Source organism: Ammospiza caudacuta, chromosome 7 (genome assembly GCF_027887145.1).
Source record: "Ammospiza caudacuta isolate bAmmCau1 chromosome 7, bAmmCau1.pri, whole genome shotgun sequence".
Taxonomy (NCBI): domain Eukaryota; kingdom Metazoa; phylum Chordata; class Aves; order Passeriformes; family Passerellidae; genus Ammospiza; species Ammospiza caudacuta.
The window spans coordinates 8730631-8754010 of NC_080599.1; the positions used below are offsets into that span (position 1 = coordinate 8730631).

Sequence of the window (23380 nt, forward strand, 5' to 3'; positions counted from 1 at the left end):
TCCTAAGTCCGTGGTGTGAGAGCCACAGACTGGACATGTTGGAAGCAGCTGCCCTAGTTTTAAAAACTTGGAAATGGGCTTGTAGAAGAATTCTTGGCAGAACAAGGGCATGCTATACTCCTACAGGAATTGGATGACCCTGGCCTGCAGATTGCAGTTACTTTGAAGACCATGTACCATCCTCGGCACAAGATAGACCATGTCCTGTCCTTGAATAGATACAAGGAAGAATAAGCATTGTGCAAGGACGAAGCCGGATGCCAAACAACTGCTAATTTAGCTCACCTTAGCTAAAACACTTACAGTGTGGCAACCTATCAACAAGTAACATGAATGTGTGAATACAGCCACTTAACCAATAAGCATTAAGCAGTGGTGGTGTGAGACAAGTGTATAGAAGCATAAATATGACAAAATTGCTAAATAAAGGAAGAGGACATGTAGCCACATTGGTGTGATTGTCATTACTCAGCCGACTCTCCGTGGGACCCTCTTCATACTGGCGCCACGAACAGGGACCCTCTGAGATGCTTGAATGCGGTTTGCCTAAATGTGGAAGACTCTGAAGCATCAGGCAGGAACCTGATTTAGGATCCAGAGAGTTGGAGGCAGGAGATACCTGGTGGGCAAACACAGAGACCAGAGTCCGGAGCTTAAGTGGCCGAACAAGCACCTGCCAAGGTAAGACTGCAATGGAATTAGATGCGGCAATTAGATTGTTCACAAGTATCCTCTCTAAGAGAGGCGAGGACATAAAAGAAACAGAAATAGAAGCCCTAGTGAAATGGGCATGAAAAAGAAAACAATTTCTTGAGCCTTCCCTGCTATTTAATACAACTGAGTGGAAAGAGGTAGAAAACCATCTTTGGGATAGCACAGTAGAAGGAGGAAAAGATGGAAAAGAAGCAAAAGAGTTAGGAGCCACCTGTAAATCTATTATTAACAGTTTATAAACTATGAAAGCTAAGAAAAACATGGCTGCTGCAGCCACTGAAGCTTTAGGAGGCGATGTTAGTGAACGGCAATGAGAGATAAAAAACCCAACATCTCCTAAACCATCACGTCTTGCTACCTTCTTTGGGGTCAGAAATACTCAACCTCTGAATGGAATTACCACTCCTGTTTGCTCTACTTTGCAAGAAATGATAGGTAGTGTATCACAAAAAGAAGAAGTTTCCCCCCAGGAACTTTTTACAGGTGACCAAAACCAAAAAGAAGTACTCGATCGCCCTCCTGCAGGAGAAAAGCAGAACAATAAATCACTCAGAGCGATTAGTGGTGTGAGACCAAAAAGAGAAGTTACAGCTTGCAGGCAAGATAAAAAGAAAAAATAATATTTTTCTCCATATTGTTCTCGTTCTTCGTGTCATTCACCGTGCTGCTCCCCTTTGTATCCCCCCTTGCCAGAAACATCGTCAGATGAATTCAAGGAAGAAGAAGAAAGAAATCAAACTCGTGAATCAAAATACCCTAAACTTAATGATCCACTTCAAGAAATACTAAAGAAAATAGCAGAATTATCCTCCTGGCAAGAACAATTAGAAAAACAAACAGAAAACGTGAAAAAATCAGAAGTTTTACCTACACCCCTTTCCACTTCAGTGCCTATCACTCCTACTGCTCTACGAGTCCCTGGGTGGCTTGTGTCACCTCCACAGGCTCCCAAGCGAGAAAAAGATCCAATACAGCAACGCTGGTCAAGAGTTATTCATGATGCAATCTTAGATGGAGAATCGTGTGGAGAGCTTTGTGGACAGTTGGTTAGCTGAGAAAGGTCATGTCGACATAATTCCACTGGTTAAGCCTGAAGGGGACAAGCATAGGAGTCAGCAGTCAGTGTCCAATAACAGGCAAGGACATTGTGCCCTTGGTGCAACAGCAGAATAGGGGAGAGCATCTTTTGCAGAAATACGAAGAAAAGTTTCAATAAAATATCCACAAGAATGCAGAAGTAGGCGTAGTTGCCTGATAAGTAACTAACCAATAGTGAGCTCACCTTTGCAATAAGTATGAGCCTCATTAACATTGACATAAAGATGTGTACCTATCAATAAAGTTTGAGATTTGCTGATCACTCATATTGCGTGTCGCATTTCTCCCGCTGATCCCAACAACATGGTGACCCCAACGACGTGATACCAGTAATGGCGACCACGGGGGATCGGTGAAGGAGTTCGGGTCCTGTTGCAGCAAGGACGGCGAAAAAGCACCGCTGAAAACAGGGGTGGTGCTGCGCCCTGGGTGACTTCAAAGGAGAGCCCGGTCGATACGTGCTGCCGAGACCTTGGGGGGCTGCAACAGTGCTGACGTTTTTAAAATGGAAAGACAAGCAGCATATGATTTACTTTCTTGCTTTTTAAAAAAGCTACAGGTTAAGGGCATAGATTTGCAGAAAGAGCTTCATGGGTTATTAGCTTCTGGGTATGCACAGGGATTCTTCTAAAATCCTCATACAGTCCACGAATTAAGTGAGTGGCGAAAGTTTGGAGATAAGCTGTGGGAGGCGGTTTTAGATGATGATAAAACTACAAAGAAGTTAGGAAAGTTATGGCGAGTGGTGCATAATGAGTTAGAACAATATCAGGTAGAAAAGAAGGCTGCACAGCAAGCTACTGCTGATCATAGTAAGAATAAAAGTTATGGAGATTGGTCAGATTGCCCATTACCCCCTGCCACATCCACAGTTATCTTGCCACCAACATCGGCTCCTGCTGCAAGCAGAAACATACCCCCCATAACAGCACCATCCGCACCGCCTGTGCCCTGGCCAGACCCTCCCTCTCCCCCTCCTAGCAATGAGCCGATCCCTGGGGCAGAGAGTGACCTAGCGGCGGCCATTGCACAAGAGCGGAGGAAGGCATGGGCAGCGGTAGCAAAAGAGATAATGGATTCGGGGGATTGTGAGGCTGTGGCAGCAGCTATGGAAGTGGCTTGCCTCGTGGTGTATACTCCTCTGGACGGGGGTGGATTACAGGCAGCAATTACTGCTCTAGATTGGAAACTGTTGTCACAGTTACAGTCCACAGTTAGTCAATTTGGGGTGACCGGTGAGCCCACAAAGCAAATGCTTGACTATATTTGGGGGACCCAGGTGTTATTGCCAGCTGATTGTAGAGGAATAGTGAAGCTTATTTTTACTCAACATCAGCAGCTTCTGTTTAATGCACATTGGCAAGCACTCTGCCAGGAGTGCGTAGCAGTGGTTCGGCAACCTGGTGACCCTTTACATGGGGTAACCTTAGATGAATTATTTGGTATAGGGGTTTTTGCTCGAACAAAAGCACAAGCGTTAATCGGTCCTGATAAATGTTGAGAGGCTATGTGACTGGTGAGACTGGCTATAGACAGGATAAAAGAACCAGGCAGGGTTCCCTCATACATGGGTATAAAACAAGGAAAGGATGAATTGTTTGGATCTTTTATCAATTAGGCAGCCAATGCTATCGAGCGAGCTGGAGTAGCAGATTTCATGAAAGGGGCCTTACTCAAGCAGTGTGCACTTCAAAATAGCAACCAGGCTACGAAAAATGTGTTAAATACCCTAGGAGCTAATTGGACTTTAGAAGAAGCTTTAGAATGCATGGCAAATGTGCCCATAGGGAGTCAGGCAATGTTAGTAGAAGCTATTAAAGAGCTAGGGACAGGATTGAAGGAGCAGGCAGCAGCATCGCAGAGCCAAGTCCTTGCTGCCCTTGCGCCCCTACAGGCAGCAGCAACAAATAGTCCACGATCTCCATCTACTGGCCGATTTAAATGTTACCGGTGCAGAGGTACGGGACATACCTGGCGAGCCTGCCAAGCAGCTACTATCTGGTGTCACAGTTGTCGCTTGGATACCCACAACACCAGAGCCTGCCGATGCCACTCGGGAAACGCGAGGCCCAGCACGTCCAACAGCCGCGGCGCCCAGACACAAGTAGCAGCTGTCAACACCTCAGCCCAGCCCCCCTTCAACCAGCCACCGCCGGGAGCCTCGGGCTGGACGTGGCAGCTTCAGTAGTGGTAACATTGATGACCACCCAACCGGAAAAGGTCCCGACTGCAATAAAGGGACCAGTCATCGTTGATGGACAACCCATGGGAGCTTTGCTTCTGGGGTGATCATCAGCTACCATGATGAGATTATTTGTTTTAACTGGGGTAATAGACGCTGATTTTACTGGGGAAATTTGTGTTATGGTACATACTCCTTTTCCACCGATACAAATCGAGAAAGGACAGAGGATAGCTCAGTTAGTTCCATTGGAACAAATGACTAAAACATTACCCTCTCATCAATCACAGTCCAGGGGGGAACGGGGCTTTGGCTCCACTGGAGGACTTACTCTGTTAACAATGAACTTAAATGATCGGCCAAAACGTGCTGTATTGATAGAGTATCAGGGTGAAAGGCAAACCTTGGAAGGTTTATTAGATACTGGCGCAGACTCCAGCATTATCAGCCCGGATTGCTGGCCCCATAACTGGCCGTTACACAAAACCACAGTAGCAGTTACTGGGGTTTGAGGTTTAACGCTTGCGAGGAAATCACCCATGTTATCAGTAACAACGGAAAAATTTTACGGAGTGTTTTCTCTGTTGTGCCTTTGCCCCCTACTGTGCAGTGCCTCATTGGTCGGGACATTTTGGCTCAAATGGGGGTTGTGCTGACAAATGAGTACCCTTTGGGCTAATGGCCATTGCGTGGACTTTCTCAATCCCACTCATTTGGACCAAGGACACACCAGTGTGGGTTAAGCAATGGCCATTAAAAAGGGAAAGTCTGGAACAAGCACATGTACTAGTACAAGAACAATATGACCAGGGTCATCTACAGTTGTCAGTAAGCCCATGGAATACCCCTATTTTTGTTATTAAAAAGAAGTCAGGAAAGTATCATTTGCTACAAGATTTATGGGCTGTAAATGAACAAATGGAGCCTATGGGAGCCTTACAACCAAGTTTGCTTAACCCAGCCATGTTGCCACAGGACTGGCCACTGCTAATTGTGGATCTGAAGGACTGCTTTTTTACTATTGCTCTTCACCCTTGAGACACTCGGAGGTTTGCATTTACCTTACCGGCTTTAAACAGGGAAGAACCAGACAAGAGATTTGAATGGCTTACTCTCCCACAGGGGATGCGCAACAGCGCCCCCTGGTGTCAGCTGTATGTTGACAATGCTTTACAACTTTTGCAACAGGCCTGGGCCAAAACAACCATTTATCATTACATGGACGATATTTTATTTGCGCAGCTGCAACCTTTTACAGGCCAACAAATTCAAGAAGTACATAAGGCCCTGGAACTACATGGCTTAGTTGTAGCTCCTGAAAAAGTTCAATTATCTGCACCCTGGAAATATTTGGGATGGACACTTACTGATCAGGTTGTTACCCCCCAAAAATTGGAATTGAATATTAAAATACATACATTGCATGATGCTCAAAAGTTACTTGGTGATCTGCAATGGCTGCGCCCTATTGTGGGCATCCCAAATGAGTTGTTAGATGAACTTCGACCTTTACTAAAAGGGACTGACCCAGCACAACCTGTCCATATAACCTCTGAGCAGGTTAAAGCACTTCAGCAGATATTGGACTGTGTGACACAGGGCAGTGTCTGGAGACGAGATCTTAACCTCCCCATACAGCTGACAGTTTGGTGTGGAACTGAATTTTTACTGGGTGCACTTATTCAGCAAGACAGTAAAACAGGGGAGGCGTGGGCCTTAGAATGGATATCTCCTCCACTTCAACAGCATAAAACCCGTCTTCAAAAAATTGAAATTTTGGCTGTCCTGCTAAAGAAGGGTCGTGAACGGGATTACAGATTACGGGAAAGGAGCCTGATCAGATACGGATATCAATGAAGAAAGATACATTGACCTGGTACCTGATAAACAGTATGGAATTACAAGAGGCCCTGCTGGGAGCTGGAAGCGTGATTGCCACTGATGATATTCTCAATATACCATTGAACTGGGTAGGGCAGTGGGGTTGGATTCAATGCCCAAAAAGATCACAGAAGCCCCTGTCAGATGCTATAACAGCCTACATGGATGCAGGAAGAAAATCAAGAACTGCTGCAGTGACCTGGCAGGAAAAGGGATAATGGCACCATCAGATTCTCCAGGCTTCCGAGTCGGATACTTTACAAATGATGGAGCTATTGGCTTTTTTACGGGCCATGATGCATTTTTCGGGGCCCCTCAACATAGTGACAGATTCTTTGTATGTTGCAGGAGTGTGTGAGTGAATAGAGGATGCATCTATAAAAGAGGTTCAAAACAGGAGGTTACATGAGCTGTTTATTCAGTTACAGAGGGCAATTAAGCTGAGAACACATCCCTTTTCTGTTATCCATATCAGAAGTCACAAATGGGATATTGGTCTAGGAGAGGGTAATGCACGAGCAGATAAGCTAGTCTCAATCACACAAATGACTACAATTCCCAGGCAGACTATTGCCAGAGAGGCACATTCCATGTTTCACCAAAATGCAAAAGGTCTCCATAGAGAATTTCAGATATCTATGGGCGAGGCACAGGCAATAGTCAAAGCCTGTCCCATGTGTAGTCATCATAATGGGGTCTGCAGGTTAGGTCTGGGAGTTAACCGAAGTGGGTTGAGTACAAATGAGATCTGGCAAATGGATGTCACACATGTTGCTGAGTTAGGAAGGATGAAGTATGTGCATGTTACTATAGACACTTATAGTCATTTTATAAGGGCCACAGCACAGACTGGTGAGAAAGCCGGGCAAGTGGAGAGGCATCTCAGCAGCTGCTTTGCTGTAATGGGAGTGCCACGGTGTATTAAGACAGATAACGGGCCTGCCTACTGCAGCAAAAGAATAAAGCAGCTCATGCAAATGTGGGGGATAGAACATGTGACAGGCATTCCTAATTCCCCGACAAGGCAAGCAATTGTAGAAAGAGCTAATGGTACCTTGAAAAGATATCTAGGTAAATACAAGGATATTAGAGAACCACAAGAAAGACTGTTAAGGTGTTTATTTGTTTTAAATCACTTGTGTGTTTTTGGGGAAAGCAAGGTTCCTGCTGTAATTTGCCACTATGTACAGGAGAAAGAGAGTGTAAAGCAAGACCTATGGGTAAAATACAGAGATCCTAAAACAGGGCAATGGCAAGGTCCTGCTAAGGTGTTATATTTGAGCCAAGAACATCTTTGTGTCTCTACCCCTACAGGATCCTTATGGGTACCTGCTAAATGGACCTGAGCAGCTGTGTTAGATGGAACCACCAGAACTCCATCAACTGAGCGCAGAAGACTGTCAGCGAGTGGAGACGAAGCTGTTGATCATCCTTCGACCAATACTTCTTAAGCTGAAAGGACAGTGTAGTTTGGCTATCGACCGAGCGATTAATCGGTGTAAATCCTTAGATTATATACTAAGCCTGCTTCAAGCGCTTTCTACATTTGATTTTAGAGGGCCTAGGGACTGAGCTTGTATTAATTGTCATAATAGACAGTGTGCTGCATGGGTATTTTTTTTCTGTGGGGGCTGTCAGCAAACTAAGTGGCTACATCAGACTCAATTACCTGACTTGTGGTGCAGGAACTGTGAATTTTATTGGCGGTTCGGCTCCTGGCAAGCAGAACTCCGGGCCTTTACAGAATTAGCTGGCTACCAAGTGTTACAGTTGTATGAGTCACCAGAACAGAAAATTATTGCATGGTTTAGGTGGGAAACCCAGCATTTAGTTAAACGTGCTTTGGGACAGTCCAAGTCGCATATTTTACAGACTAAGTGTGGTAAGGGTATCCCCCTTTCACAGACAAGTATAATAGGTCTGATTTCTGCAGATCAAGATCCCAACCAATAGTGGGACAATTCTCTGAGAGACCTAAAGAGGTTAAATCTGGGCAGATCAAGGAGAAAGAAGGGGAAAGGAGAGACATTCTTAACGACTTGTGGGAAACACGTTTATCTCCCAAATGTGTGGGTGGTTCAAAGCAGCGCCTGGGGAGACCAGGGTGATGTGGCACTTTTATGCTGTTATGTTGCTGATCCTCACCCTCTTAGCAGACAGTGCAGATGCTACCGGAGAGGTGAAAACTCATCATGCATGGGCCCCACCTCAGCCTAAGACTAATATTTGGGTCACCCTGGCAAACTTAACTACCTAGGAGGCTATTTGCCTGTTATTATCTCCTCCCGGTAATCCATCCACAACTTGCTTAGTAGGGCTACCAGCAGATCCCTGGCCATGTCCCTCAGGTGTACCCACCTGCAAAACTAACAGTCCTAAGACAAGTGTAGATAATTGGGACCAATGGGTTTCTCACTTCCCCATAGCACCACAGGAACCCCAAGAATTGGAGCTGTTAGGTTCAGTGATGGCAGACACATGTATTAATTTTAACCATAGAAGCCAGCTTTCAGCAAAAAACCATTCCACTATTGTAACTTCCAGCATGGCTGTGTACCGTAATGCAACAGCTTGGTGCAATTATACCACAGGGAAAGTGTCAATCTCATCAAATGACCCTATTCAACTGCCAGCAGGTTACTTCTTAATCTGTGGGGACCATGCTTGGCCTGGTGTCCCATCGTTGCGGCACGGAGGGCCATGTACAATTGGACGGCTGTCTCTGCTTACACCCAATACGTCCATGATATTAAACATGAGCCACCACCGTTATCAACATAAGAGAATGATCCATGCATTTACTGCTGACTGTAGGGACGATGTAAAATTTTGGTCCCCAGGGGCCATAATTGCAGCATCCTTTTTGGCTCCAGGGGTGGCAGCTGCAGGTGCCCATGGTGCCCTAAATAAGTTGGGATGCTGGCTTGCAAAGCAAACCAATGCCACTTCTTTGGCACTTCCTAGCCTTTTGCTTGATGTCGATTTCATTCGTCATGCAACGCTTCAAAATAGAGCTGCGATTGACTTTCTTTTACTTGCACAAGGCCATGGCTGTGAAGAATTTGAGGGCATGTATTGCTTGAATCTTTCTGACCATTCGCAGTCTCCATCCATGCCCAGCTCGCAGAATTTTGAACGTTAACTGGAAACTTACAGGTAGAATCAGGTTTCGGTATTGATGGATGGCTCTCATCGTGAGGCCTGGGATCATGGTTACATTCTGCTGTTAAAGTTGGCATTAGAGTGGGCATTATAGCTCTGTTAGTAGTGTTAATTTTGCTGTGTTTTTGCATGTGCTTACAGAACATGGTGCAAAGGATGATATCTGCTGCATTTAATCAGACTATGCTTGTCCAACAGAAAAACGGGGGAAGTGTGGAGAGCTTTGTGGACAGTTGGCTAGCTGAAAAAGGTCACATCGACATAATGCTGCTGGTTAAGCCTGAAGGGGACAATATAGGAGTCAGAAGTCAGTGTCCAATAACAGGCAAGGACATTGTGCCCTTGGTGCAACAACAGGATAGGGGAGAACATCTTTGCCAGAAATACAAAGAAAAGTTTCAATAAAATATCCACAAGAATGCAGAAGTAGGCGTAGTTGGCTGATAAGTTACTAGGCAATAGTGAGCTCACCTTAGCAATATGTATGAGATTCATTAACACTGACATAAAGATGTGTGCCTATGAATAAAGTTCGAGATTTGCTGATCATTCATATTGCGTTCCGCATTTCTCCCACCGATCCCAACATTCTTATTACTCTTTCTTTTAGTTGCTATTAATAAACTTTTCTTTATACCCTTTTTAAGTTTTGAGCCTGTTTTGCCTTTCTCCTAATCCTATCTCACAGCAGGAAATGAGTGAGTATATTCTAGTGAGTGTACTGGTAATCAGCCAAAACTGAACACACCACAATAATTGATGAATTCGCTAAGAAATCTCAAATTGGAGAACCAAAACATAAAAGGAAAGCTTCCTGATGAACTGCATGAGAGCAGAGGGAAAACAAGGCAGAGCCATGGTTTGTCAGGAATTGCTTGATCCTAATGAGCCCCGTGGTGCATTTTGATCTGAGCACTGGAACCTCATGGCCTGAGAGGAGATGGCACAAACCTTTCCAGGAGGAAAAGTCAGAGGAAACACCCAAAGTGTCTCAAAGTATGGATGGGTCCTACTGAGGTCCATCCTCAACACAGGCTCCTCATGGACTCTTTGGAGGAGAGATTTGGAGGCCAGGATGGCACAAAAACCTCTCAGAGACTCAGTGTAGAAAGGAAAATCCTTAAAAGTACTTAAAAGTATCCTTAAATACTTAAAATACCTTTAAAAACCTTGAGTACCTCAAAGTATTAATGAGCCCTACTAAGTTTCAGTACAAAGCTCTCAAGGGATTGTTAAAGCAGATAATTGGGGCCATGATTGCACAAACCTCTCACAGAGTCTGTATCAAAAGGAAAACACCAAGTACCTTGAAATAAATGAAGTACCCTCAAGTATTAATGAGCCCCACTGAGTGCTGTTACTGACAAAACCTCTCCAGGGACTAATTACAGCAGATAATTGGAGGGGTTTGATTGCACAAACCACTCAGAGACTCCAAGACAAAAGCCAAACACAAAGTCCTTTGAAAAACCTGCACAGAGGTTCATGGCACAGAGGCAGCTCCTGGCAAGGGCAGCGCTGCAGAGAGACAGCTCTGCCCAGGAGCAGCTCCTGTGCACAGCCCAGCAGGGCTGGGGCACTGCCTGCAGCTCCCCTGTGCACAGCACAGGGGCACACAGGGGTTAAACTCAGCCTGGGCTGGGAGCACAGAGCAGAGCTCACTCAGGGCTCACCAGAGCAGGAAGCATCCTAGGTTTGAAACAGTCATTCCCTGGCTGTTGAAAGAGAAGCTGCCATTCCGGCAGGGATCTCCTGGAGCTGGCACATCCCACAGCTTTGAGGACCTTTCAGGAGGACTCTCAGAGCTGCTCCAGGGCAGGGCTGTGGCCCTAGGGCAGGGCTGGCTTTCCCTGCTGCCCCAGCCCAGGCACAGCCCAAGGCAGCTCCTGTTGCCAGGCTCTGCTGCAGGGCTGAGCAGCCGGGGCTGCAGCCAGGGGTGCCCAGGGCTGTCCTGCAGAGCAGGGTCCTGCAGCCCAGGGCGCTGTGCTGGGGCAGTGACTCTGCTGCCTGCCCAGGAACGCTCTCAGCCAGCCCTGGCAGCTGTTCCCAGCCCAGGGGGGGAAGCTGTGGGGGGAAGGAGCCACCCTGAGCAGGGCAGGGGCTGCTGCTGAGAGGGGCTGGGTGGGGCAGGGCTGCTCCCTGCTGTGCCTTGGCACATCTCCAGAGGACACTTCCCAAAGAAGGTAAGCCTGGGATTGCTGGAAAGATCAGGAGCTTTCCTGAGAGTGTTTTCAATTTCCTACTTGGAGAGGATGGAAACGTTGGAGTGATAACAAAAGATTTTTGTATTTTTTACATTTTATATATTCATAGCTCTGTAAATTACTATTATATAGTTACAATACTATAATCCTTAGTTTATTAAACTCTTGAACCTCTTAAACCACTATTATATTCTTATATAGCTTTAATCCTGAATTAAATCTAGTATGTTTCCTTACCTTTCTCTTAATAACCTGACTGTCTAAATATATTCCTAAAATGCTGTATAGTCCTATTCTTTTATATAATCCTATTCTTTTATATAGTCCTGAAATACTATATAGTCTTCTAGGAAATGGACATACAGGAACATTTTGGGTTTTGAGAATGAGCAGAATATGAGCAGTCATTATAAAAAGTGAAGGCAAAAAAGCCCTTGGATCTACTCCAATGGATTGAGACAGGGGTGTGTAACTGGGGCAACTGAATCTCTTATTGAATGTTCCTGTTAAATATCCTAGTTAATCAATCTCAATAAATTGTTGAAATCAGGGCCTGGGTGTGACCCATCCCCACTGGGACACCCGGAAACTTCCAATTAATATCTGGTTTTTACTTTACTGTTCTAACACTTGCAGCAAGGGGTTTTTTTTTCTCTTTGGATTATAGACAACGGGGGGATGAGAGAAGCAGAGCAGGAATTGTAATCCCAGAATCACAGAATATTCTGAGTTGAAAGGGACACACAGGATCATCAAAGGAATGTTTGAACATTTACAGGGACTCCAGAACTGTAACTTTGGGTGGTCAGTGTCTCTGCTGGGAGCCTCCCAAAGGGCCCTCAGCCACTCCTCAGCCCTGGGCAGCAGCAGCATCACCTCTGCAGGGCCCAGCAGGGCTCTCCTGAGCTGCCCTTGCCCAGCTGCACACAGAGCCTGCCCCAGCCAGGGCCCTGCACACAGGCAGGTTTCTGTAGGGCCCCAGCCAGGGCACACAGGCTGGGATGGGCTCTGTGAGTGCTGGCAGGGACAAGGCTCCTCTCAAGAGGGAATGTCCAGGCCCAGGGAGATGCTCAGGGAAAGAGAGGGGGCTGAAGAGAGCAGTGCTGGGGGCAGGATGAGGGCACTGGTGGTGTGTGGGAGGTGCCGGGCACAGCTGGACAGGGGAACACTGTCCTGGGTGCCCGGCTGTCTCTGCCCTGCCCTCTCAGGCACAGCACCACAACATCTTCTCTTGGTTCTGCCCGGCCCTGATATTGTCACTGTTATCTGCTGCTCTCAGGGAGGCTCTGGCATTTGCAGCAGCTGAGTCAGGCACTGCCCTTGGCATTCCTGCCAGGCAGGGCTGTCCATGGGAATGGGGTGTCCAAGCTTCCCTGGCACCTGTGGGGCTGTGGGCAAAGCAGTCCATGGGAAAGGGGAATGAGCTGAGCCCCCTCCCTGAGATCCCATCATGGGCACAGCCAGGGATCTCTTTGCTGTGCCCTTCCAAGCTCTGAGCTGCCCTCCTGGGTGCAAATCTGTGCCAAGGTCTCTGGGAGTACCCTGAATGTCCCACGGGGAAGGGCAGAGCTGCCAGAGCTGAGGAAATGCTGCTGAGTTTGCCAAGGGAGCCATGGGTGTCCTTGGCACAAGGGGGTGCTGAGACCTTGCCCAGAGACCTTTAGAGAGGGTGAGACATTCAGGGATCCCTCTGCTCTGGGCAGGGTCTGGTTTATCCCAGGCTGACCCAGGAGTGTGATTGTGCTCTGATTTCAGCCTAAGGTGCAAAGCCAGAGCAGCTGGGAACAAGCCCATACAGCCCCTCACCTTCCCTCAGCCACAGGGAATCCTTTGCCTCTCCCATCTCTCAGTGGCAAACTCTGAGTACAGCAGAAATGTTGGGGATTTCTGACCTCAGAGAACCAAGAACAATGTGTGGCTAGGAAAACAATGCCGAAAACCAACTCCTGCCATCCACATCCTATAGAAATGGGAGTGCAGATGCTACCAAACCTTTCTGCATTCAGAGTGATTCCCCTGACAAATCCTGAATATCCATTCTTTGTCTTTCTGCCACATGGCCACAAACCCAGGGCAGGGGGCATTGCTCCAAGAGAGCCCTCACGCACAGGCCTGGCTGCTCCTGGCACACTCAGCCAGCACAACTGGAGCTCAGGCAAGGACCTGGGTGAAGGATTTCCCAGAGCAGGAACAAGGGTGGGTGAGTCCCAGTGGGACAGTCTGTGGGGAACGGCCCAGGCTTGGCTCCAAGCAGCCTCTCCTGACTTGTCACTGTCCTTTCTCCATGAACATGTCCCCATGCCCAGCCCCAGCAAATGTCCAACAGCAGCTCCATCAGCCACTTCCTCCTGCTGGCCTTGGCAGACACGCGGCAGCTGCAGCTCCTGCACTTCTGCCTCTTGCTGGGCATCTCCCTGGCTGCCCTCCTGGGCAACGGCCTCATCATCAGCGCCGTAGCCTGCGGCCACCACCTGCACATGCCCATGTTCTTCTTCCTGCTCAACCTGGCCCTCAGCGACCTGGGCTCCATCTGCACCACTGTCCCCAAAGCCATGCACAATTCCCTCTGGGACACCAGGAACATCTCCTACAAAGGATGTGCTACACAGCTCTTTTTCTTTCTGTTCTTCATCTCAGCAGAGTATTTCCTCCTGACCGTCATGAGCTACGACCGCTACGTGTCCATCTGCAAACCCCTGCACTACGGGACCCTCCTGGGCAGCAGAGCTTGTGCCCACATGGCAGCAGCTGCCTGGGCCAGTGGCTTTCTCATTGCTCTGCTGCACACAGCCAATACATTTTCCCTGCCCCTGTGCAATGGTAATGCCCTGGATCAGTTCTTCTGTGAAATCCCACAGATCCTCAAGCTCTCCTGCTCTAAATCCTATCTCAGGGAACTTGGGCTTCTTACACTTAGTGTCTGTTTGGTAGTTGGCTGTTTTGTGTTCATTGTTTTCTCCTATGTGCAGATCTTCAGGGTCGTGCTGAGAATCCCCTCTGAGCAGGGACGGCACAAAGCCTTTTCCACCTGCCTCCCTCACCTGGCTGTTGTTTCCCTTTTGGTAAGCACTGTAGCAGTTGCCTACCAGAAGCCTCCCTCCATGTCCTCCCCATCCCTGGATCTGGCCCTGTCAGTTCTGTACTCGGTGGTGCCTCCAGCCCTAAACCCCCTCATCTACAGCCTGAGGAACCAGGAGCTCAAGGCTGCAGTGAGGAGACTGATGACTGGATGCTTTCAGGAACATTAAACTGCTGGCCAATTCCTGCAAATCACTTTTAATAAAAATCATCTTTGATACTTCTTGTTGGTTTAATTTTGGAGGTTGCTTTTCTTTGTTTTTCTTTTTAATAATATCTACAAATAAATGCCATTGTTTGTGCCATTTCTCATATTTTTTCTCTCAACCTTCCCTGTGGCTACAGATTGTGTCAAAGAGGGGCTGTACTCTTGGTGGCTTTAAAGGAAATAAAGGATTTTCCAGCAAAGTTTTCTGCAGAGATGCCCTTTTGTTGCCTTCTCTGGAGCTGCAGCAGCAATGTCTGTGTGCAGAGCTGGGGGCAGATCAGTGCTGGCACAGCAGCTCTGCTCCTGCTGGCCACACCATTCCTGATCCAGGCCAGGAGCCATTGGCCTTCTTGGCCACCTGGGCACACTGCTGGCTCATGTCCAGCCTTCTGTCCACCAGTCGCTGCAGGTCCCTTTCTGCCTGGCTGCTCTCCAGCCACTCTGTCCCCAGCCTGTAGCACTGGGGCCAAATTGCACGGCCTGGCACTTGGATTTGTTAAACCTCACCTTGTTGGATTCATCCTCTGGATCCAGCCTATCAAGGTCCCTGTGCAGACCACTCCTATGTTCCCTCAGATCAAAACTCACATCCAGCTTGGTGACATCTGCAAAGATATCCTTGGTTCCAAGGGTGCCCTCAGTGTCACAATGGCCCTTTGGTTACACTGGGCCCTGCACTGTCCCACTGGTCTCCTTGGTTCCATGGGCCCCAAAATGTGACAATGGACTCCTTGGTTCCATGTGGCTTCACAGTGTCACAATCTTATCATTGGTGCTGCAGTTTAACAGAGGCCCCTTGGTTCCATGGGTCCCAGAGTGTCCCAATATTCCCTTGCTTCCAGGAGGCCTGGGGTTTTGGAGAACAAACTCCAGGTGTGAGTTCACCTGGTGTAGACAATTTATCATCTGGCAACACAAGGTCATAGAGTGGGCTATGACATCACAGAGTGGGGTATGTAAGGTCATGGAGAAGCTATGACACCACAGGCCACATATTTGACATCACAGGGCAGAGGTCTAACATCATAAAGCAGACTATGACCTCACAGAGCAGGCTGTGACATCCCAGAGGGGCTGTGTGACATCCCAGCAGGGCTGTGTCAGGTCACTGGGTTGGTCACTCTGCCCCAGCTCCCCCTCACAGTTTCTCCCAACAACTCCAATGCTGTTCATGCCCCGCAGGTTCCCTGTCCCCGGGATCCCCCCGGCCCACCTGGAGCCACAGCCTCCATCAAAGGATGTTCCACAGGATCCACCCCAGAGCCTGACATGGGGACAAGGGGCTGGGCTGTGTGACCGGGACAGCAGGGACATGAATTATCCAGGTCACTGTGGCCTGGTTTGGGTTGCTAAGGGCAGGAAAGATGTCTGGCAGCTGGAGCAGGGTCTGGGAAGGGCCTCCAAGGTGGGGCTGGAGCCCCTGGGCTGTGAGCAGAGGCTGAGGGAGCTGGGCTGGTCCAGCCTGGAGCAGGGAAGGCTGAGGGGCTCCTCATCCCAGCCTGGCAGTGCCAGCAAGGAGCTGATGGAAAACACAGGGCCAGGCTCTTCACAGGGGGGCCTGGTGGGAGACAAAAGCCAATGGGCGGAAGGGGAAAGAGGGGAGATCAGCCAGGACAGGAGGAAATGAAATGAGTCAGGCTGATTTCAGCATTTCCTCCCCACCAAAAGCAGCCTGACCTCCCTTCACCATCCACCACTGACAGCTTTGCAAATCAGGAATTGTTGGAACTGTTTTGCCCTCACTCCAGGATGACCATCCTGACACAAGAACTTAATTGTGTTTATATCAATCACAGAACCACATTTGTGTGAAATTAATTTTAGTATGGAAATCACTTGTGGATCGTGGCCTCATAAGACACTGCTGGGATGTTGTACATGGCTCAGGGAAGAGCGTGATTATTATTAAATTGTCCTGTTCAACTGTGGTCTGTTGGCCATGAAGAGAAACTTCCTCTGCCTCTGAGTCTCACCAGTTCCTGACCCCCAAAGGACACAAACCTGATAAGTTGTGGTTCCCATTCCAGTGGTGGCACCTGCCCCTCCCTCCATCCCCAGAGCAGAACTCCCTTGTCCCAGAAAGTCCCTGGCAAAGGAGGGATGAAGGAAACAGGACAGGCTGTGGGGATCAGGGGCAGGGCAGGGCCAGGGATTTGGGGGTGGTTGTGAGCCCAGGGCAGGACCCAGCCCTTGGCCTTGGTGAACCTCATCCAATTGTCCTGGGCCCATGGCTCCAGCCTGTCCAGATCCCTCTACAGAGCTTCCTGCCCTCCAGCAAAGCCATACTCCCACCCAGCTTGGGCTCACCTGAGAACTGACTGAGGGTGCTCTTAATGGCCTCGTCAGATCAGCAATAAAGAGATTTCACTGACCTGGCCCCAATCCTGAGCCCTGGGGACACCCCTGGATGTGACTCCATTCCTCAGCTGCTCTGAGTGCCAGGGGTTTGATGAGAAAAATGGTGGGGTGGGGGTGGGGACAAAGTGTCAGAGATGAAGGGTCTTGAGTTCATATCTATTCAAACTGCATTAGGAGGTGCTGGGGGTAAATATCAACTGGGGATTGCTGATACCAACATATAAACAGGTGTCCTGGTTTAGGGCAAATTTGTTAAAGAATCTGCAAAGGGGGGCCCCTCCAGAAAGCAAAACCCACACGGCCCCTCCCCCCCAACTGGTTCGGGAAAAAATTCCTTGGAGAGAGGTGGAAAGAACCTGTGTATTTGACTGGCCCAGCACCCCCCAGCACACAAAATGAACAATACCAGCTGACACCGCTCTGAGAAAGATGACAAAATCAGAAAGTCTCTTTCAGGGGTGGTTGCTCTGTTCTCAGTCCCTCCGGCTCTGGGCCAGCTGCTGCAGCCGAACGGTGCAAATCCTCGGTGTTTCCAGGTCCCAGTCCGGAGCAGGTTCGAGATGGTCACAGGAACAGGAGAGGAGAAACAGTCCGGGAAGAAATTTGGACTGTTTAGCTAAACTAGCTAATAAGCAGAAGCAAAAGCGAGAGCAGAAGCAAGAGCAGAAGAGCAAGCAAGCAAAGCAGCAAGCTGAAAGAAAGAAGTGAAAACCCGCCCTATGTACTGCTGTCTCTGTGTCTCTGATAAGGGAAACCCAAACAAAACTTCCACTCTTCAGAGCCAGTCTTAAAGGCACAGAACAGATGAATGGGGATACAAGCATCCTCACGTCACCCCAGGACAACAGGAAAAGAACACAGGACAAAACAGTTCCCTCTGCATTGTTTTCAATACAGTATATTCACTTTTAATACATTTCTGAAATCTGACTAATTAACCACAGAAGAATTGAAAATTTGAATTATATCTAGGGGTTTTTCTTGTTTGGGTGTTTTGAACAAATGATTATGAGCCTTTTCAACTGAATTCATGAACTGAAGAGATCAAGAAAAAAGAGGCCTCTGGAGGAGGAAATTCCATCAGCAATCTCCAAGTGGCTGAGGATCCATCCCCATCAGAGCAGCAATGAACAGAAATGGGCACAGCTTTGTGCCTGTCCCAGCTCTGGCATGGGCCCTGGGCCTGGAGCAGGAGCAGCTCTTGAGGGCCCCAAGGCTGGGGCTCTTGTGCTGCCCTAGGCAGATGGGATGGCAGCAGGGACTGCAGAGATCTCAGCACCTCAGCCTGAGGGGAGCAGGGCAGGCAGGGAGCCTCCTTTGGTCTTGGCCTAGCCCCTTCCCCCATGGCTGGGGCTGAGTCCTGTGGCAGCTGCAGCTGCTGCTGTGTCCTTGCCAGGGGCTGAGGCTGTAGGCCAGTGCCCAGAGCAGCCTGGCCTGAGCAGAGCTGTGGGGCCAGAGCCGTCTGGGCTGGGCTGGGGAGAGGCCCTTGGTGCTGCCCAGAGCTCAGGGCAGCTGGCAGAGCTTGCAGGGAGCTGGGCTGGGCTCAGAGAGCCCGGCCCAGAAACCATCAGTGTCCATCTCAGCCTGGCTGAGCGTGCAGGGGCAGGACTCAGGCCAGGCCTTGTGGGGCAGGGCCAGCGCCTGTGCAAGGCATTGCAAACAGGCAAGTGGCCCAGAGAGGAGGCTGCTCTGTACCCTTGGTGGCACAGACAGAGCAGGGAGGGGGCCCAGGAGATTTGACAGAGCCAGCTTCTGTCCCCAGCCCTTGGCAGCCCTGGCTGCTGAGCCCAGCTTTGCCCTGGGCTGAGTTTGGCTATGACCCATCTCTATCCTCCTCCGGAGCTCAGGGCCTGTTCCCGGCCATGGCTGTTATGAACAAAAATTCTGCTAACTTTTTTTGTGAGAAAAGGTTACAAAAATCAGCCAGATTACTGTTGCTGCCGAAGTTCTGCTTGTTTTGTTATTGTAATCTTGGGTCGTTGAGGCTAATTGCTCCTTTTGTATTAACAGAGCCTTGCCTGAGGCTAAGTTGGACTTTTCCCCAGAATGGTGAAGAGACATGGGGGGGGGGCTATGCAAAGTGACTCTAAGACCAGCATGCTGTGAGGGACTACTGCTCCAAATGGACTGAGAAAACCCCAAAAACAATGAGCCACCTAAGAGTTGAGAGATTGGAGTGATGTCTGGACGTGAGGAGTGCTGAGCCTGCAGAGATGCAGAACACCTTTGGAGTCCCTCTCACCCTGAGCACGGGAGTCGTCCCGATGCCAGGAGTGGACGGGAAGGAACAGGGAAAAGCAACATTGGAAGGGGTCACCACGCCCTAAAGGCTCCCACAAGGACCGGGCCCCCAGCTCTGCCCCTAGTGGACAAAGCTGCGCATATCGTCCTCCTCCTCGTTGCCCTGGGAGACACGAAGGGAGACCTGTCTGAGCTGCCCAATCCTGAGCTGATCACTTTTAATAAAGGCATTAAAAGGAGAGAAAGTCTCCTGCCCTGTTTATTTCAGCTGGGGTTCTCGTCCGGGATAGCCACGCCGGAAGAAGACACCAGGACTGGCCATCTTGGACCTCCAGGACAGCTGGCCACCAGGACCAGAGGGATCAGCTCAGGAGCAAGCAACGCAGAGGAGCACCGGAGCACCGGACTGGTGAGAAATCTGGTGGCGGGAATGGGAGACGTGCGCATGTGTGTGTGAGTGAGACGAGGGCCAGCGGCCGGACCTTCGAAGTGAGAGCGGTCCCCTCAGTATCGCATTTTCGGACTTTCGCGAGAAAGCAGGCCGGAAACAGGGAGAAGTGCATGGAATTAGTGTGAGTGAGTTGTCTCCTAAGGGGGATAGAAGGGCCCCCTCCCTACAGGCGTGCGGAGGGAATAGTTGTATGAGTGGCACGCATCCAAAGTAATTCCTGACAGAGGGAAGTCAGGCAGATTGTAAGTCCCGAGAAGGATTCGGGTAGATTGTAAGTCCCGAGAAGGATTCGGGTAAGATTTTTTAGTCCCAAGAACAATTCGGGTAGATTGTAAGTCCTGAGAAGCATTTGGGTAAGCTCAAGCCCTGCAGGCAAAGTAAGTCCTGACAAAGGAGTCAGGCACAAACCCCAGCAAAGGAGGCTGCGGTTTGCTTCTAAGTCCTGATACGGTGAAGCCTAAAAATTGGCAGGTTAGGCAAACTAAAAATCAGGCAGTTGTTTTTCCTGACTGAGGAAGTCAGGCACGACCCGGATTCTTAGGCTGAGGTTTCGTGTGTTCAAGTCCCAATAGATGTAAGACCTGACGTTGGGAATGTTGGGCAATCAAGAGATCGGGTAGTTGTTTCAGTATAAAGTCCTGAGCATCAGGCAGAAATTTGAAGTTCGGTGGAGGAGGCTGAAGCTCCTCAAAACAAGGGTTTTTTTGAAATTACCAGTCAGTAAAGGCACCTTTGGGACTTTTTACTATTGAGACCTGTAAAATGGGAGAGTGTAACAGTAAAAAGACCGGCAAGAGACTGAGGAATATACCTCCCAATAGTCCCTTAGGAGAACTGTTGGAGAAATGGGATTCTATAGAGGCCATGGAGGGATTAGATAAAGTGAAAATGATCCACTACTGTGTAGAAGTCTGGCCAGAATTAGAGGCACAAGGAGGATGGCTATGGTGTGGGACAAAGGATAAGTGGATGTGCCAACAACTGAGTCATTATCTGACAGCTCGAGGAGATACCAATCCTGAGCAATTATTGCTCTTGCTGGTTAAAGAGCGCTGTTGGGGATGAAGGGGTGCGAATTTGTAAGGTACAGAAGAAGAAAGAGGGGAATGAAGGAGGGGATGACAGGACTAGTAACAGATGGGACCCCCTGGATTATTTGCCTCCTTCTGCCCCTCTATCTTACAATCCTCTTCTTCAAGCACCTCAAATGGCAAGTCCGGTTCTTCCCCCAGCTGCCATCTCATTATCACCTGCTAAAATTCCTCCTTCTACCTCTTCAGATTCCCCTGTGATAAACCCAGTATCTCCTCCAGTAACCACTCCTTCACCACCTTCAGCTCCTCCAGTTCCTTCTCCATCACCACAAGTGCCTACTTCACCTGCTGCATTCTCCACCCCTTCTCCAGCTCCACTTAATATCCACTCAGGCTCTTCTCCCCCTCCTATCTCCTGGATAGGAATACCCTTTGCTGGGTTCAGAACTGGCTGGATGGCCGGGCCCAGAGAGTGGTGGTGAATGGTGTCACATCCAGCTGGCGACCAGTCACCAGTGGTGTCCCTCAGGGGTCTGTGTTGGGGCCAGTTTTGTTCAACATTTTTATTGATGATATGGATGAGGGCTTAGAGTCTTTTATTAGCAAATTCGCTGATGACACTAAATTGGGAAAGAGTGTAGATCTGCTTGAGGGGTGTAGGGCTCTCCAGAGAGATTTGGAAAGGTTAGATGCATGGGCAGAATCAAACGGGCTGAACTTCAATAAGTCCAAGTGCCGAGTATTGCACTTCGGCCACAATAACCCCCTGTACCGATATAAGCTGGGGATGGAATGGCTGGATAGTGCCCAGGTGGAAAGGGACCTGGGGGTGCTGGTTGACAGTCGATTGAATATGAGCCAGCAGTGTGCCCAGGTAGCCAAGAGGGCCAATGCCATCCTGGCCAGTATCAGAAATGGAGTGGCCAGCAGGAGCAGAGAGGTCATTTTTCCCCTGTACTCGGCACTGGTGAGGCCTCACTTGGAGTATTGTATCCAGTTCTGGGCCCTCACTTTAGGAGGGACATCGAGTTACTTGAGCGTGTCCAGAGGAGGGCAACGAGACTAATAAGGGGCTTGGAACACAAGCCATACGAAGAGCGACTGAGGGAGCTGGGGTTGTTCAGCCTGGAGAAAAGGAGACTAAGGGGCGACCTCATCGCTCTCTACAACTTCCTGAAGGGTGGCTGTGGTGAGCTGGGGGTCGGTCTCTTTCTCCGGGCGATAACAGATAGAACAAGAGGACACAGTCTCAAGTTGCGTCAAGCGAGATGTAAGTTAGAATTAAGAAGGAAATATTTCACAGTAAGAGTGGTCAGATACTGGAATCATTTACCCAGTGAGGTGGTGGAGTCATCATCCCTTGAAGAATTCAAAAAAAGACTGGATGTGGCACTTGCTGCCATGATCTAGTGAACAGTTAGAACATCGACTGGACTTGATGATCTTATAGGTCTCTTCCAGTCTTGAACTTCTGTGATTCTGTGATTCTGTGATTCTATTGCTGTTCCTTTACCTCCTCCTAGTTGGGACACAAATATCTCCTTGCCCACTAAACAGCTATCAGCAGATACACCTGCTGATTGGCAGGAAGTTCAGGGTAACCCAGATACCCCTCAAAGTAGTTTGGCATCTGAAGATGGGCTGTACCGTAGCACCAGATCCAAGATCTCCAAGGCAGAGAAACTCTTTCCCCTCAGAGGTTCCTATGGGAGGAGTAGCGGGAGGTGCTGGCTTTGTGAATGCTCGCCTAACTGCTTCTGAGGTGAGAGGATTCAAGAAAGAGTTGGGGCATTTAGTTGAGGACCCAGTGGGCATAGCCAACCAAGTGGATCAATTTTTATGTCCAAATATCCACACTTGGGGGGAGATTAATTCCATCTTGAGTATATTATTTTCCCCAGAAGTGGTCCAGATGATTAGGGCAGCTGGCATAAGAATATGGGAGATAGATAACCATCCAGGACACCAGGTGCCAACAGGTGAACATAAATTGCCTCTAACAGATCCCAGCTGGAACCCTAATCAGGAGGAAGGGAGGAAGGCCATGATGGAATATAGATCTTTGATCATACAGGGATTAAAGAGTCAGTTCCCAAAGGACACCCAATTGGCATTTGAGGGTGCACAAGAGAAAGATGAAGCTCTTGCTGCCTGGCTTAACTGCCTAAAGCGGAACTTCCAGTTGTACTCTAGAATAGACCCAGACACCCTAGAAGGTCAAATGCTACTAAAAGTCCAATTTGTTACCAAATCTTGGCCTGATATACGGAGAAAATTGGAAAAGATGGAAGATTGGCAAGAGAAGGACATAAATGAGTTATTAAGAGAGGCATTGAAGGTGTATTTAAGGAGGGAGGAAGAAAAAGCAAAGGCCAAGGCTAAGATCATGGTTGCTGTAGCTAGAGAAAGTGCAGGGTGGGCGGGTCCACCAGGAGGAGGCAAGGATAGGCCTCTTGTACTGTCAAGTGCAAGAGGGATGGAGAGACAACAAGTCCCTTTGAGAGAACGACATCGCTATTACTGTGGAGACGCAGGACACACCAGGAGGTTTTGTAGAAAGCTCAGTCTCGATGTGGCAATAGCCAGGGAACAAGATAATTTAGGGAAGATCCTTAGAGGTGATGATTAGAGGGTCAGGGGCTTTATACTTTAGGGGACCCGATGCAACATCTACAAGAGCCCTTGGTAAATGTTGAGGTGAGACCCCTAAATGAAGAATTAGAACTAAAGAAGTATAGTATAGTGAAAAAAAAATCTGAAGTTAGACAA

The 23380-nt window shown here is 48.8% G+C and overlaps 2 protein-coding genes across 2 annotated transcripts in view; both read left to right on the forward strand.

Annotated features, from left to right (window-relative positions):
* The window catches only part of LOC131559625 (zinc finger protein 345-like), a 740983-nt gene that overhangs the window by 600515 nt on the left and 117088 nt on the right, over positions 1-23380 (forward strand). The gene's annotated exons all lie outside the window — the stretch shown is intronic.
* LOC131559858 (olfactory receptor 14J1-like) lies at positions 13539-14489 on the forward strand. Its single transcript, XM_058808363.1, has one exon. It carries the CDS (start codon positions 13557-13559, stop codon positions 14487-14489), a length of 933 nt encoding a protein of 310 aa, XP_058664346.1. The 5' UTR covers positions 13539-13556.